The 17905-nt window shown below is 44.6% G+C and overlaps 1 protein-coding gene and 1 pseudogene across 3 annotated transcripts in view; one reads left to right on the plus strand and one right to left on the minus strand.

The window, feature by feature from the left end:
- Positions 1 to 925: 925 nt before the first annotated feature.
- The window catches only part of LARP4B (La ribonucleoprotein 4B), a 93220-nt gene continuing 76240 nt past the window's right edge, over positions 926 to 17905 (minus strand). For all 3 annotated transcript variants that reach the window (XM_043563343.1, XM_043563344.1, XM_043563342.1), the window contains exons 14-18: positions 17601 to 17646; positions 9513 to 9677; positions 7263 to 7387; positions 7063 to 7171; positions 926 to 4578 (exon numbers count right to left, since the gene is read on the minus strand). In XM_043563343.1, the coding sequence (XP_043419278.1) occupies positions 4306 to 4578; positions 7063 to 7171; positions 7263 to 7387; positions 9513 to 9677; positions 17601 to 17646 (718 nt within the window). In that variant the 3' untranslated portion in view covers positions 926 to 4305. The remainder of the gene's footprint in view (positions 4579 to 7062; positions 7172 to 7262; positions 7388 to 9512; positions 9678 to 17600; positions 17647 to 17905) is intronic.
- Positions 4935 to 5939, plus strand: LOC122473157 (annotated as a pseudogene).

Below are 17905 nucleotides of genomic sequence, written 5' to 3' on the forward strand. Positions count from 1 at the left end.
GAGGATGACAAGTGACACGGAGAAAAGATACTCTCCGTATGGCGAAAGCAGAATTAGGTTCTTACCCCAGACCATACACACACACACAGGCCAGCAATTCCAAACAGATTGGGCGCACGCACACACGCACACGCACGCACGCACACAGATTATCCTTACGCCTGCAGAGTAGGGAAATACTTCATAAACAAGACCAAGACGCTAGAACTGTAAAGGAGAAGATTGATAAATTTTACTACATGATAATTAAAAACTGTAAGATAAAACATACTCTAAAAAAGTTAAGACAACTGGTAGAGATTGAGGGGAAAAATTTGTAACATACATAACAGACAAAGAATTAATAGCCAGAACAGATCGAGAACACCACGTCAGTAAGAAAAAGGTAACGCCGCAGAAAAATGGGAAAAGGATATGAACAGGCAGTTCACAGACGAGGAAAATCAGTCCATTAACATCTAAGTAGACCTGTGTGCATCAACTCGGTAATACACTAACACGTTCGTCCATTCAGCCTTGAGCAACGCTGGCATCACCGGTATTTAGGGATAAGTCAATTACTTTGTTTCTGAGGCTCACATCTGATTTGAGAACCACAAGGACCCATCATCAAGCAACTCTATGGGAACACCTCAGGGGAGACAGGCCATTTAACAAGAAACAAAAGATCCCGACATAGGGTATTTACCTTTGTGGCAAATGTTGGATTTAATACTCCCCCAAGTGCCTTAAACCACTGCACCCGGGGGTACCCTCACGCTGCAGACGCTCAGTGTGCGAGGCACCATGATGACCCAAACACAAGTTGGAGGCAACCAACCATGTTTCATTCTCTATATATACACTAATGGGAAGACACAAAAATTATTTCTTAAAAAGATGTATTCTTGAAGAAATTTTTAATTAAAAAAAATCAAAAGAAAAATTGAACAGTGCCTAAATCTTTATTTTTCATAACCTACATTTTTCAAATTAGACAGTTTTACACTGAATGACACAAAAGGAAACTTAAATTACCAATAGTTTACATGTAAGCTTGATTCCAGTCTTAATGAAAAGTAGAACAAAAACAAAAGCCCTCAAGAAAGCTTCCGTATTACATCCCGCTCTGCTCCTGACTTGGATTGTCTGCTGCGCTCCGGGTGACAGGCCACCAAGTGCACGAGAGCACGACTGCAGCTCGCAGGCGGCAGGCACAGACGCGCACCTTCCTCGCCCGCTGCCCTCGGAACAAACGGAGCCGGTGTTTAAATGTAAACCTTGTGCTCCTGGCTAATCCAGCAACAGGAAACATTTCCTGCCACCCGCTAGTGACAATCAGTGATGCGGGGACAGGAGGGCCAGACCAGGAACATCAGGACACCAACTCTTAAAAAGCAACTACTCTACTTGAAATTCATGTCTGGTGAAATGGGGCCAGATTCTCATCCCTCTATTTCCAAATTAGAAGTATCCTCACACAATTTTACAAGTTAAAACGTCATTTGTGATTGCCGTATCTGACTCTACACCCTGAGGTACTGCTGAGGAAAGGAAAGAGTGACGTTTCTAGAAATGGACAAAAGCCTCAGACTGCTGGCTGCTTGCGCCAGAGCGGCCGCCCCCCGTGCTGCGTCCCAGCCTCCCCTCCTTTTCTGTGAGTGTAAGATCTCACAAGGATCTCAGAAAGATGAGCTTTTTTGGACGTAATATAGCTATTTGGCATATCATCTTTGCTTAATTAAAAAGAGTGCTATAAAAATAGCAGAGCGAGGTTGCAAATCTGGATGCGACAGACTCTGGCCACGAGGACAAGAGCTGCAGTACGGTGCAGGCGTGGGTGCAGTGGGACGGCCGCCACACTGGCTAGCCGTGTCCCGTTGCTGTCACGAGTGACCACCTCCGTCCCGTGTGCAGTAGATGGCTACAGCTGGCTCTAGCACACACACCCCCCGGCCGGGGGAAGGACACGGCACTCCTGAAAACCAGTGTGTCAGCTCCACAGGTCTGCGGCTCGGGGATGATGAAGGCTGACGGCATCCGCTCCCTCCTCCAGCAAAGACCGCTCAGTGCGGACCTCCTGTGGCTCGCCTTTCCAACTCTTCTCACAGTACTCATTAGCTGGGGTGTCAGAGGTCAATTCTTCCTGATTTTTTAAGTCCACAATCCCTCAACTACAAAAAAACGAATCCCCATGTTCCTTTTACAGGCATCTGCAACATACTAGCACTGTTTTTTCTAAGTAAAATCTGAGTACTGGCAGCTTCTCTGAAGGACACGGTCAAGCTCACCAGGGCGTGTTTTCCTCTGGCAGGGCGAATCGCGCGTAGCTATTTATGATTTTAAGTAGATTCTCTTTTACGTTCTCCTGAAGATCCTGCCAGTTTCTGCTTCCTACGTTATGCTTTCACATTAGCTATGATTAGTACATATTTACAGACTTTTAAGAAGAGCATGAAGACATCGGAAGGCTTTAACAGGACTTTCCATTTCCCTTCTGCAGCAGCAAAGAGGAGAATCAGTCCAACACACCAGCATAAGAGGAAAAGAAAAACACCTCAACAAATTAAAATAATATTCAAACCACAACATTTAGTTTTATCTACATCCAGCTCAATAGCAACATTTATAATATATCAATAATTTTTATCAGATTTTTCTCTTTAGGGTACCTTTTTAATATGTTCTGATTATTTACAACTGTACAAGCAAAGCACACACTCCCAAGTGCACATATTTAATACAGTATCGACTATTTGCATTTACAGGATTTCTCAACAATCTGAGAAAGGTCAACTGTTGCAGATCTTCAGGGTACATCACAGACACCGCTGCCAGCCCAGCTCCCACACTACGGAGCGCTCACTCAGAAACCCCGGCGGCGGCGGCGGCCCCACGTGACAGAGCGGCTCTGGAGCCCACTCGCGCCCACCCAGGGGCCGGCCTCCGCCAACTCTAAGCTGTCTTCTACAAAAGTTAAGGCAAAGTCATTTTCAAGTTTAAATAAAATTCAAGTCTTTAAATATTGGATGGAAATAATTTTTAAAAAAAAAAACACCTCAGTCTTGTTAAATAACATTTTGTGGAATAAACTGTATGGTTACATTTAGCAGGAAATATTTTAATGTCTGCTGCTTAGAATACTTAAAGAAAGAATTTAGGCATTTTAAAACAAAATAATTTATATTGAACTTTATTATCCACTGCTAGCGCTAGTGCATGCGTGTTCTTCAGAGTGCAGCACTTCCGGAAGGGAGTCAGTGAGACCCTCGTCTCGGAGGGAACTGTTGGCCTCACCGCCACGGGCACCGCACACACCTCTCTCACGACTTAAGTAACACTTCCACTGTGTGCCGACACGGAGGCACGGGGAGGCTCCCACGGAGCTAATGCGGGGGAGCCACGGGAGCCAAGGCAAGAGCCACGGTGGCTCCCGAGCCCTCCGGGCCAGCTCGCAGGAGCAAGACAACATCAGGGTACAATTTCGCAGTGACGCGTCGGTGGGCAACCAGGTTTACGTTTTCATGTAGGTTCTATTCACAATGTGCTTTGACTCTATCTTACACAACAGCCACGGAGTCTGGATTGAGAGGCTGGTTACTTGCTTGCAGCACATAAAAACTCACGGTTTCAGGGCTCTCTTGGGTGCATCTTGCCCAGTAGGTCAAAAACAGGCTATACTTAAAAAAAAAAAAAAAAAAAAAAAAAAAAAGCCAAAACAAACAAAAAAACCAGAAAAAAAAAAAAAAAAACCCAAACAACTGCTAGCGTCACTTGCTAAGATTCTGAATGAAGTACAACTCCCATGCCAGCGAGGGCACCACCTGACCCCACCCCTTCTCCAGGCCACACTGACTGTGTTGCCTCCAACCTCGATCCCAGCCGTCTGCAGCCCACCCGTCGGTCTGGACATCTCAGAGATATGCACTTGCTAACCAGTTATTTTAAAAAATGAAGTAGCATAGTTCCGCTTAATTTAGAAAAACTCACTATATATAGAGCTTGCATTCATAGCCACATGGAGGCTTAATAAAAATATCAATTTGTTAGGATAAATGCATTTACTATCCTGAAAAAAATCAGACTTATGCATCACCTCCAGTTAAGCACCAACCTAAAATAAGGTTTATATTAATTAAATCCTGAAAAATAGATTTTTTTTCAAGAGGGGGGAAATCCGACTCACGGAAGAAACACCACTTGCAGGCACCTCAGCGGCCCGTCTACGCTGCAAGCTCCTAACCAGCGGCTCACTCTCGGCCCCGAGTGGGACAGTGCTGAGTTGTGGCGACCTCAGTTCCTCACAGCCCTCCCAGACCTCGGCGCTCACTGAGGGGACTTGGGAGGGGTGCTCTGTTCTCTGTGTGGACGCTTCCCGGCCGCTGGGGGCGAGGGCCGGCGGCCTGGTGGCCTCCTCTGGTCTTTGGGTGGTCCCGGGTTGGACTTGGGGGCACAGGGCTCTCTCTCGGCGAGCTTCTTTTCTTCCTTCCCACAACCAACAGCATTTGGCTTTTGTTCTTTCGGGGGCTGCAACGGGGAAGACGGAGGCTCTCTACTCGTCCTCTGACAAATTTCCGCATAGCTGGGTTTTCGCAATTCCTGGGAAACAGACACAACAACGCACAAAATGACGTCTCCAAACATGTGAAAATAAAGTCTACTTCAGGTAAAAGTGAACAAAGTTTTCAGCAGTAGCCAAATTCCACATTCAAAGGTACCGTCACCGGTAAAGGTTCATAAACGTCAACAACTTCTATTTTCCCACAACACAGGGTTCCCTCCGAGACACTCTAGAAATATCCTGTAAAAATGGGTAAAACTAGAAAAGGTGCTCAGACACATAGTACTGGCCTCTACACACTCTCTCGCCATACGGAAGCCTCCAAGGGGGTGTGAGAAACGGTGCCCCTGCAAACAGGCAGGAGCAGCACCTGCTTTCTCTGCCCAGGTTTCCTTCCAAGCACGGCACTGCGCATGGCACGGGCTTCCTGGAACACCTGTAAGCGATGCAGCCCATCACTCACCAAGGAACGTCAAATAACATCTGTGCCCATTTCAAACTACCAGAGGCTGGTGGTGTGGATTTGGATTCAGGAAAGGTGAAGACAGAGTTAAAAACTTTCTAGAGGCGTCCGCTTGTTCCCTTGGCGGCTGTCTTTTCTCTCGTTCTGCTCTGCCATGCCCTGCTCTGAAGCGACACCCACCATCTCCCCCAGCAAGTGGGCTCGGCCTGTGGAGGACGCCACGCGGCTCTGCTTTGTCTGGCTCTCGGAGCCCGCCACCGCCCCGAGCAAGCGGTCCGTGTGGGCCGTTGGCTACGACCTGTACAATGCCTATGATCACACAGTACCACCTATGGAAAAAGTCCTTGTGAAAATGGGACATTCAGATAGCTCTTCCTTCTGGGTGCTATGGAAGAGGAGCTCCCTGTTCTGGCTTGGCTGCGAAACACCTCATAGATGTAGGAGCTGGCATCATAGGTGAAGATTATAGAGGAAATGTGGGTGTTGTACTAAATTTTGGCAAAGAAGGGGCGCCTGGGTGGCTCGGTCGGTGGAGCGTCCGACTTTGGTTCAGGTCAGATCTCCCAGTCTGTGAGTTTGAGCCCCGCATCGGGCTCTGTGCTGACAGCTCAGAGCCTGGAGCCTGTTTTGGATTCTGCGTCTCCCTCTCTCTGCCCCTTCCCCGCTCATGCTCTGTCTCTGTCTCTCAAAAATGAATAAACGTTAAAAAAAAATTTTTTTTTTAATTTTGGCAAAGAAAAGTTTGAGAAAGGGTGATCGAATTGCACAGCTCATTTGTGAACGGATTTTTTATCCAGAAATCGAGGAAGTTCAGGTTTTGGATGACACTGAAAGGGGTTCAGGAGATTTGGGTTCTACTGGGAAGAATTAAAATTTATGCCAAGAATAGAAAATGAGAAAACATACTTTTCTTAAAAATAAAGTGTCTCTGCTTAAGCTGTTTTGGTGTTTTGTACTTCTGTAAACTTACTGGTGTTAGCTTCTAAAACTGGTTGTCTTAGGATTAAAGAAAAGATACCTCAGTTGGGGTCACAAAGGAACTTACTTCCTCGTGTTTTTATATATTTGAATGTTGTATAAATCAGTGTGGTGACCTAATACAAAGTGTTTCCTTTTTTTAATAGAATGTATATCAATTACAGATCCAAAACTCCCTATATTATTTAATTCACTAAATGCTGCCTCTCAACTTATTAAATTGCTTTGTAAATTACAAAAAAAAAAAAAAAAAAACACCTTTCTAGAAAGGGGAGTCTGGGTGGCTCAGTCAGTTGAGCGTCAGACTCCTGATTTTGGCTCTTTTGGCTCAGGTCGTGAGCCCAGGGTCATGGGATTGAGCCCCGCATCAGGAACGTTGGGCCCGCCTGGGATTCGCTCTCCTCCTCTCTGCCCCTCCCCCAGCTCACTCTCTTATCTCTCAAAATAAATAAAGTTAAAAAAAAAAAAAAAACTTTAAAAAAAAAGTTAATATTTCAGCTTTTGAAGGCTAAATAGTAGAAAAGAAACTTAAAACTATTTCACGTCCATAAGCCATTTACTAACTTAAAAATAATTACAATCTGTAAAAATTTTTTCTTTAAAGATTCAACCCTGTAGACCTAAGGATTTAACTCCCAAACGTCAATGGCAGAAGTTCACCCAAGATCACACTGAGGACAACACAGATCAGAACAAACAGGGCGAGCGCACCAAGGGCAAAGCAGCAGGGAGAGGAGCTGCAGGGGCCCGTGGCCAGGACAGAGCTGCCCTGAGTGGGGGTAGCGGCGGCCGTGCTTCTGCTTGCTGTCTGCTGTGACAGCACCGGTCTGAGTGAGCAGAATCCACAGAGAAGGCGGGGCAACGGTCCAGAGACTTGCAGACAACCTCACTCAACCAACAGAGAAACAGAAAGGTCCCGGGACAGTGGCAATGAGAAAGAAGCAGGACACTTGGTTGAAAGTTAGTAGCCAATACACAAGGTATTTGGTACAGAAAGCACAAATCAGACTTCACGGCAGATAAGCTGGATAAGACAGACAAGATGCAGGAAAGGAACCATCTTCTTCCCACATCAACATACCGTGGCAGCGCCATTCACTTGCACCGATTTACTCGCTGTTGTAGTGAGGGCAGAAGGAAGTCTGTCCACATTCGAGGTCTCCCTCTGCTTCTCCACCACCTTGGGATCCCTGCAAAAACGCCACCCACGGTGTGAATCTCCCACACACGCCAGGCAAGGGCATCTGACGGCATGGAGGCTTGGCGGCAGGTGGTACTTACTCAGGCAGGTGGGAGGGGGAGGGGGAGCGCCCATAGGCTGCAGACAGGGTGCAGGCAGCTGGCGCTAAGGGCTCTCTGGGGCTCACTGCGGGGAGCGTGTTCGTGCTTGCGTCCACATTCAGGCCCTGAAAACCAAGGGATGAAGTTTAAATTGGGTGGAGAAGAAGCCCTCACAGATCTCTCAGAATGACCTTAAAATACCAGTAACAGTTCCTGGTCTGAATGACAAGGAGGCTTGCTGCCTTCCTCCCCAGGACCCAGGGTCATTCCACCTGAGCTGAACATACAGCCTCCACACAGGGGAGCGGCCGGAAGACACCGCCATCCAGCAGCCAAAGAAGCAAAGCCCTGTCCTCCAGGGAGCCCCCGCTCTGCCCACAAACACCTCTTCACTCCTGTGACATGGACCACCCTTGGGCTTCTACTTCTCCACAAGCTCCTTTTCTCCAAAGAATAAATATCAGAGGCATCCTATTCCTGACACGCCGGTGCCTAGCACAGCCTGGCACATGATGAACACTCGAGTTCCCACCTAATTCCCACATGGCTCATTTTTGTAACTAAAACCAAGAAAATCAACACTTCAGTACAGATAGAAGTCTGAGGGCCTTGTGGTGAGAGGTGGGTGTGGGCACACTTCCCGCTTGAATGCACAAACCGTCCCCCAGAAGGAGGTGTGTGAATTCCCAATTGAACAGGCGAGGAAACCAAGGTTTGGAACAATTACATTAATTTGTGCACAATCATGGGGCAAAGACGTGAATAAAGCTAGATGCTCTTACTCCAGCCAGTGACCACACACAGCGACACTTCACAAATGGACAGTCTCCCTCACACTGTGTGACTAGTACGTAATTGGAAGTGAGATTAAGCGCAAATATAACGTTTTCTTATGATTCTATTTTCATAGCAGATTAAAGGTTCAGCAGTGGACTGAACTGAGAGCATGTGGGGGGGGCAAGGTGAGCAGGGCAGTGCTGCGGCCCCTGCCGGAGTCCCCACTGCTCTCACACATAGGCACCAGGGCACAGAGAGGGACGCTGCAGGGGCTCCACCTGGGTGTGGCACCCGGCCAAGACTTCTTACAATTAGCCATTCTTTCTTCAAAAACTAAATGATACAGGGGTGCCTGGGTGGCTCAATCAGTTCCACGTCCAACTCTTCATTTCAGCTTAGGTCATGATCTCACGGTTCATGGGATCAAGCCCCTCATTGGGCTGGCTGCCGTCAGTGCAAAGCCCATATCGGATCCCATCTCTGTCTCTCTGCCCCTTGCCCGCATGGTCTGTCTCTTTCTCAAAAATAAACATTTAAAATACATATACATAAATACTATAAACAATCAGGGGGAAAAAACAGGAGCAGTTATCATGCAGCAACAGGACAAGGACTGAACATGGGGCTCTATAAATCCTGCCCTGAGCCCTGGCCTGGTAACTGAGGGACTCTGTGGTGGCCCTGCAAGTGTCCACAGTCTGGACGTGGCTGCAAAGCGGTGCCTGCCCCAATCCAGAGGCCTTCCATCTGAGGCAGTAGGTGGGGAGATTTCCACTGGAAAAAGACACAACGAGACTGGTGGAGAGCCAGGCAGAGGACAAATGCTACCGTGGCAACTTGACAGCTGTTCCTGCCTCGACCCGGCTAAGCGCTCACCCAGGCACCACACATCACTCCCAGCACAGACCCTCCAAACCTCATTAACAATCGAAGAACCCAGAAGGAGCACTGCAGACTAACACTCTCTGACTTCGGCAGCTCCCCTCATTCTTGGGCCTGCAAACAGTACAGAAGAGTGAGGGCAACTGGTGTGGTAGCCCGTGGAGCTGGCCAAAGCCACCGGAATTACAGTAAAATCATTCTCGGCTTCTCCTTAGTGATGTCGATTACTAAAAACTATATCACTTCTGTTATAATTCAGGTTTTTGTTTTATTTTGTGGACTTGTAAAATAAAGTCAGGTCCTGAATAACAACAATAAAAGTGCAATCTGAGTCTGCAGCGAGAGAGAGAGTCTGTGTGGCACACGACACAGGTTTCCACCTCTGACCTTGGCAGGCAGCGAGGGAATGCACTGAGAGGGTCTAGCTGTACGTTCAACTCTGACCCGACTACTCCAAATCCATGTGGCCTCCACAAATCACTTACCCTCTCTGAACCTCTTCCACATGCACACACCTGCCTGTGTGAAGAACCTGCAGAAGCACTGGACTGAAACTCAGCACTAAGCAAACATCAGCAATACGGATCTTACCCTTTCTTTTGATGATCCAATTAAGAAGCTAGACAGCCTGTTTTCAAACAGGTCCTCGGTCTTCAGGTGGCCTGCCGCTCCTGGCAGCGGAGGGAAGTTGGACAGTCCTAATTCAAAGCTCGGGGACGGGGGCTTTGGTGGCGTTGGAGACTGAGTTTGACTCCTCTGAAAGAGAACAACACTGTCATGCTGCGGAAGCTCAGACTGTAAGATACGAAGACACGCAGCAGAAAAGTAAGGCAAACAATCCGTTCCCTAGCGTTCTGATTTCCCCCTCTGCCTGAAAATAACACAGGTCATCCAACCATCACAACACTTCGTCACCTAGTCAAAGATCATTTGTTAGGCAGCAGCAACCATCGGGAGCACAGCTGTGAAGCTCAACCCTCCTGAGGCTGTCATTGGCCGTACAGCCACTTCTCTGAGATTCCCAGACTGTCCACTTCCTGGCCCACAGTCAGCCGACCAGGTGGACACAAGCGTGCAGCTGAGGAAAGCATGGAGATGGTGACACACAAGAGAGAGCACTGTGAAACAACTTGACCCCACCGGTCGAATATCACAATAGCCTGAGTATAGCCCCTGACCTTAGTCCTTTCCAGACAAGGTCTGGGTTATTACAGGAGAGCCTATCCTCTAAACTATAAACAAGATAGTGAAAGAAATAAACCAAAAAGTGTCACTTTGAACTCTCTGAAACTTATGTAAGAATTTTACACAGATTTCCACTGAAAATGGTTTAACAAGGCAGAAGGGGCTTCAGTTATCTGAAAACTTGATTTACTCACTTTATATTTTATAATCACTATGGAAAAACATATTTGAGGACAGATTTTTATCAGATTCTTTGACTTCAAGAAAATAAACTCAGAATAATATAATTTATAAACCTAAGATCCCGGGAGAAAGGCAATGATGTATTTTTATTGAAAAATTATCAAAGCAACTTGCTTTAACAGGCTAGAAGTCATTCTGTGGGTGTCCAGTCCCTTGGCTGAAGAAGACAGGGAGGAGAACGGGGATAGGAGTTCAGGTGGGAGGTAAGCGTCTTTTGGTAAATATGGGCTACTCTGACTGGAAGCAATGCTTTCATGGGCTCACATAGCTGGAAAGGGTCAACAATGCCCAGCAACTTACAGCAACAGAAAGATTACTCCCTATAGAGACAGAATCTAGACAAAATCTGATAGAACTCAAGAGACAGCAAGTTAAAGAGTGAAAAGGGACCCACACTGATAAAAATCCCACCCTCTCTCACAGGAATTCATCCCAAATGACAAAACAAGATAAGGCCACGACCAGAGATCTAAGCAAAACAGATCTAAGTAACATACCTACCTGATGGAGAATTCAAAGCAACAATCATAAGGATATTCACTGGGCTTGAGAAAAAAAGGTATCAGGGAGACCCTTACCACAGAGATAAAAGAGTTAAAAAAAGAATCAACTGGAGACAAAGAATGTAAAAACTGAGATAGGAAACTGGCTTGATGCAATGAACACAAGGCTGGAATAAACAAAGGAACGAATTAGTGACAAAGAAGACTAAATAATGGAAAATCATGAAGATGAACAAAATAGATTTAGGGGATTCAGTGACTCCATCAAACATAAAAACATTCACATTTTAAGAGTCCCCAAAGAAGAGAGAAAAGGGGCAGAAAATTTATTTGAGGAAGGAACAGCTGAAAACTTCCCTAATCTGAGAAAGGAACCAGATGTCCATATCCAGGAAGCACAGAGAACTCCCCTCAAAATCAACAAAAGCAGGTCAACACCAAGACATATTGTAGTTAAATTTGCAAGATACAGAGATAAAGAAAAAAATCTTAAAAGGCAGCAAGACAAAAGATGTCCCTAGCTTACAAGGGAAAACACAAAAGGCTAGTTGGAGATTTCTCAACAGAAACTTGGCAGGCCAGAAAGGATATATTCTGAATGAGAACAATCGGCAGCCAAGAATTCTCTACCCAGCAAGGCTATCATTCAGAATAAAAGGAGAGATAGCAAGAGTTTCCCAAACAAAATCAAAAGGAGTTTGTGACCACTAAACCAGCTCTGCAAGAAATATTAAAGAGGACTCTGAGTGGAAAGACCAAAAGTGACAAAGACAAGAGAGGATCAGAAAAATCTCCAGAAACACTGAAACAAGTAATAAGACAGCACTAAATACATATCTATCGATAATTACTTTGAATATAAATGGAATAAACACTCCAATCAAAAGACATTATCAGAATGGATTAAAAAAAAATCTATATGCTGCCTGCAGACTCATTTCAGACTGAAATGACACCTGGCAGATTGAAAGTGAGGGGATGGAGGGGTGCCTGGGTGGTTCAGTAGGTTGAGCGTCTGACTTTGTCTCAGGTCATGATCTTGCAATTTGTTGAGTTTGAGCCCCGTGTTGGGCTCTGTGCTGACAGCTTGGAGCCTGGAGCCTGTTTCGGGTTCTGTGTCTCCCTCTCCTGCTCGTGCTCTGTCTCTGTCTCTGTCTCTCTCAAAAATAAATAAAAACGTTAAAAACATTAAAAAAAAAAAAAAAAAAAAAAGGTGAGGAGATTGGAGAACCATCTATCATGCTAATGGACGTCAAAAGAAAGCCAGCGTAGCCATGCTTGTATCAGACAAACTACATCTTAAACCAAAGACTAACAAGACATAAAGAAGGGCACTGTATCATAATAAAGGGGTCTCTCCAACAAGAAGAGCTAAATCAATTAATAACAAACAAAAAGGGACTAATCGATACTAATATATAGTAATAATAGGAGACTTTAACACCCAACCTACAGCAACGGACAGATCATCTAAGCAGAAAACCAACCAGGAAACAGTAGCCTTAAATGACCTACTCACCAAATGGACTTAACAGACACATTGACAACATTCCATCCTAAAGCAGCAGAATACACATTCTTTTTAAGTGCACACAGGACATTCTCCAAAATACATTACATACTGGGTCACAAATCAGGACTCAACAAAAACAAAAACAACAAATACAAATACCATGCATATTTTCAGACCACACTATGAAACTAGAAGTCAACCACAAGAAAAAAATTAGAAAGCTCTCAAATACATGGAGGTTAAAGAACATGCTACTAAAGAATGCATGGGTTTAGGGGTGCCTGGGTGGCGCAGTCGGTTAAGCGTCCGACTTCAGCCAGGTCACGATCTCGCGGTCTGTGAGTTTGAGCCCCGCGTCAGGCTCTGGGCTGATGGCTCAGAGCCTGGAGCCTGTTTCCGATTCTGTGTCTCCCTCTCTCTCTGCCCCTCTCCCGTTCATGCTCTGTCTCTCTCTGTCCCAAAAATAAATAAAAGTTGAAAAAAAAAAATTAAAAAAAAAAAAAAAAGAATGCATGGGTTTACCAGGAAATCAAAGAAATTAAACACACACACACACACACACACACACACACACAGAAATAAATGAAAATGAAAATGAAAACAACGGTCCAAAACCTTTGGGATGCAGCAAAAGTGGTTTAAAACAGTGAAGTATGTAGCAATACAGGGCTACCTCAAGCAAGCAAAATCTCTAATAAACATCTAACCTGACACCTAAGAGAGCTAGAAAAAGAACATACAAAGCCTCAAGCCTGCAGAAGGAGGAAAATAATAAAGATTGGAGTAGAAATAAATGATATAGAAGCTTAAAAAAAAAACAGATCAATGAAACAAGGAGCTGGTTCTTTGAAAAAATTAACAAAATGGATAAACCCCCCCAGAGTTATCAAAAAAAAGAGAAAGGACCCCAAAAAATAAATTCACAAATGACAAAGGAGAAACACCAACCAACATCACAGTGATGTTATGAAAAACTATACGCCACGGCTCCTGGATGGCTCAGTTGGTCGAATGTCTGACTTTTGATTTTGGCTCAGGTAATGATCTCACGGTCAGGAGATCAAACCCTGCGTTGGGCTCCATCTTAAGATTTTCTACTATCTCCCTTTCTGCCCCTTCCCTGATCACAGGTACATGCTGTCTCTCTCGAAGAGAAGAGAAGAGAAGAGAAGAGAAGAGAAGAGAAGAGAAGAGAAGAGAAGAGAAGAGAAGAGAAGAGAAGAGAAGAGAGGAGGGAAAGAAAGAAAGAAAGAAAGAAAGAAAGAAAGAAAGAAAGAAAGAAAGAAAGAAAGAAAGAAAGAAAGAAAGAAAGAAAGAAAGAAAGAAAGAAAGAAAGAAAGAAAGAAAGAAAGAAAGAAAGAAAGAAAGAAAAAGAAAGGGAGAGAAGAAAAGAAAAGGAAAACTTGTGGTACCTGAATGGATCAGTCGGTTAAGTGTCCAACTCTCAGTTTCAGCTCAAGTTCGTAAGATTAAGCCCCACACTGGGCTCCGCACTGACTGCAGAGCCCGCTTGGGATTCCCTCTCTCCCTCTCTGTCTGCCCCTCCCCTGCTTGCCTACACGCTTTCCCTCAAAATAAACATTAAAAATGGTGCACCTGGTTGGCTCCATTGGTTAAGCATCCTACTTCGGCTCAGATCATGATCTCGTGGTTCACAACTTTGAGCCCCGTGTCGGGCTCTGTGCTGACAGCACAGAGCCTGGAGCCTTCTTCGGATTCTGTGTCTCCCTCTCTCTCTGCCCCTCGCCCACTCATACTCTCTCTCAAAAATGAAACCATTTAAAAACAATTTTTTAAAAAACCAAACATTAAGAAAACACCACAAATGCACCAAAAACAGTAAGATACCTAGGAATAAACCTAGCCAAAGAGGTGTAAGACCTACACTCTGAAAATTATAAAACACTGGTGAGACAAACTGAAAAGGACACAAAGAAATGGAAAGACATCCCATGCTCATGGATCAGAAGAATACTATTAAAATGTCCAAGCTACACAAAGCAATCTACACATTTGATTAAACCATTATCAAAATAACAGAGCTAGAACAAACAAGCCTAAAATTTATATGGAACCACAAAAGACCCCGAATAGCCAAAGCAACCTTGAAAAAGAAAAGCTAAGCTAGAGGCATCACAATTCTAGACTTCAAGTTATATTACAAAGCTATAGTAATCAAGAGAGTATGGTATTTGGCACATAAACAGACACAGAGATCAAAAGAACGGAATAGGAAACCCAGAAGTAAACCAAGAACAAAATAGGAAACCCAGAAATAAACCCACAACTGTGTGGTCAATTAATCTGTGACAAAGCAGGAAAGAAAAGCCAATGGGGGAAAAAAACCAGCCTCTTCAACAAATAGTCTTGGGTAAACTCAACAGCAGCATGCAAAAGAATGAAACTGGACCACTGTCTTACACCATACACAAAAATAAATTAAAAACGGATTTAAGACCTAAATGTGACATCTGAAACCATAAAAATTCTAGAAGAGAACACAGGCAGTAACCTCTTTGATACTGGCCATAGCAACTCCTTACTGGATACATCTCCTGAGGCAAGGGAAACAAAAGCAAAAATAAACTATTGCAACTTCATCTAGACAAAAAGCTCTGCACGGTGAAAGAAACAAACTACAAACCTAAAAGACGACTTTTGGAATGGGAGAAGATACCTGAAAATGACATATCCAATGATTTAGTATCTAAAATACATAAAGAACTTATAAAACTCAACACCCTAAAAATAAATAATCCAATGAATAAATAGAAGACATGAACGGACATTTCTCCAAAGAAGCCATCCAGATGGCCAACAGACACATGAAAAGGTGCTCCACATCACTCATCATCAGGGAAATACAAATCAAAACGACAAGGAGATACCACCTCACACCTGTCAGAATGGATAAAATTTACAACACGTGAAACATCAGGTGTTGGTGAGGATGCAGAGAAAGGGGAACCTCTTGCACTGCTGGGGGGAATGCAAACTGGTGCAGCCGCACTGGAGAACAGTATGGAGGTTCCTCAAAAAGTTAAAAATAGAACTACCCTACAACCCAGCAATTGCACTACTGGGTGTTTATCCAAAGAATACAAAAATACTAATTCAAAGGGATACATGCACCCTGATGTTTATTATCTACAGTAGCCAAACTATGGAAAGAGCCCAAGTGTCCAGTGACAGATGAAGGGATAAAGAGGCAACATGTATACAATGGAATTTTACTCAGCTATAAAAAAAAGAAATGAAATCTTGCCATTTGCAAGAGAGTGCAATGCTAAGTGAAATAGTAAGAGAAAGACAAATACCATAGGATTTCACTCATATGTGGAATTTAAGAAACAAACAAGCACAGGGAAAAAATTAAGAGAGAGAAGCAAACCAAGAAACAGACTCTTAACTATAAAGAACAAAGTTGGTTACCAGAGGGGACGAAAGAAGTGGGGGATGGACATGAGGGCACTTGTCATGACGAGCACGGGCGACATATGGAAGTGTCGAATCACTAGACTGTACACCTGAAACTAACGGAACACTTTAACTCCCGACAAAACTTTAAATACACAAATAAAAATGCACTACAAGTTAAAAAAAAACCATCCCCACTATCTCTTTGGGGCATCCCTACCTGCCTCTCGCCTTTCCCATGGTCTACGGTTCAGGTGCGTTTTGGTGACTCACCCTCAGAACCCAGCTTACGCTTACCAGCCACTCAGCTCCTCTGTGCTCTCTGTAACTCCCCAAAGCCCTAAGTTATGCAGCAGCCTGTGACCTCAAAGCAGGTTTCAGAGGTTTTATTGTAAACATCTGCATTTTTCTGAGATGAACACAGGTTTTTAGAAGACCCCATTTCCAGGGATTCAGATTTCACAAAAATGTTACTAAATCTTGATTTTGCAGGAGTCCTCAGGTAGCCAGCACTGTCTAGATGCGGGAGTTACAAAATGGCAGTGCCTTCAGGTGAGGTCCCGTCTTGAATGCAGTGTTTAACAGTGTTTTAGGATCTGAACAGCTTGAGACAAGGTGAATGAGGCCCTGCTCCCACAACCTGGTTGGTCCAAGTACACATGTGCTATCACAGTCTCTAAATTCCTGAAGTCACCAGAACGTCCCAACGCAGCCACAGGTGCACTCCCCTTAATAAATGCACCTGCATCATGGGCCTGGCCTTCCAAGAGGCTCCCTGGTATGAACACGTGAGTCAGGTATGCAAAATGCGACAGGAATAAATGTCCCCTCTGAAGGCAATTTAGTAACGAATTGAGAGTAATTCAGTTCAGGGAACTAATATCTGAAGACATACTCTGATACCAGTCTTGTTAGTCCAAATGTTAGAAGAATTCATTAATTCCAACTGTAATCAGCCAATTTAGACTGCCTCACCAAAGGGTTCACCAAAACCTAGACTAAATCAACCAACACAGCAGAATTACGACTGCTTTATTAACTACTTATCTGTACTTTCTAACTAGCCAGAGAAAATGTACCTTGTGTGACAGGAGAGCACATACTCACTGGCTCAGGGGGTGGACCAAGAATCTACTGAAGGTCCTGCCAGTCCTTGAAGTGCAAGGATGGGCATCCTTCCATCCACCCACAGGTCCACATGAGCTAAGCTGGCATGCTTCACATAGAAAGGTATGGATCCAACCCCACACCGAGCCCAGAAGCATTATCTATAGGAGGAGCCACATGATCCGCCCAAGCAAATGTGGCCATGCCTCCAGGATGCAGCGTTCGCTCGGGCCCACCCTTAGTGGGGTCGTTCTGACCATTAGAGCACAAGGCAGTAATGCTTTCCACATAGGAGATACGAAGTTAAGGGTTTTGAATGAAAAATACTGATGCACTAACTCCTACACAGGAAAGTTTATTCTGCTTGCCAGAACTATTAAATTCAGCTCATTGAACTAGTACTGTCCAGTTATCCACACACAGAAAACTCACAATGTGTGTGTAGACCACCGCGTGTGCACACTGTGGTCTTGGCTGTGCCTACTGCACACACACTGTCACGGTGTGGTGACATTCCAGACTCTTTAGTGACCAGTATTTTACAGTCGCCTCCAACTTCTCCTCTTTAGGCTGCAATAATGTCAGTTATCACCTGATGCATATCAGATTAAGATAAAACCTCTTAACCTTCATTCATGTAGTTAAATCTCACATTTAATATGAATTAAGCTTAAGAATCTTGCAAAAGTGCCACGGACTAGATGTACTCACTGTCAGCTTCTCCTCCCGTTTCTTCCGGTAACCAAAGGAATTCTTCCTAGAAAAGAGGAAAGCAAAAGACTAATTTTTTCCCACCGGGAAGATTTTTCACTGAGCACAGGTATGTGCACACTTATTCAGTCTTTATTCCTTTGTAATCTTTTACAGATGACTTTTGATTATAAAACCCCAACTTTAGGGGCACCTGGGTGCTCAGTCAGTTAAGCGACCAACTTCAGCTCAGGTCATGATCTCACAGTTCGTGGGTTCGAGCCCCGCGTCAGGCTCTATGCTGACAGCTCAGAGCCTGGAGCCTG

Source organism: Prionailurus bengalensis, chromosome B4 (genome assembly GCF_016509475.1).
Source record: "Prionailurus bengalensis isolate Pbe53 chromosome B4, Fcat_Pben_1.1_paternal_pri, whole genome shotgun sequence".
NCBI lineage: Eukaryota > Metazoa > Chordata > Mammalia > Carnivora > Felidae > Prionailurus > Prionailurus bengalensis.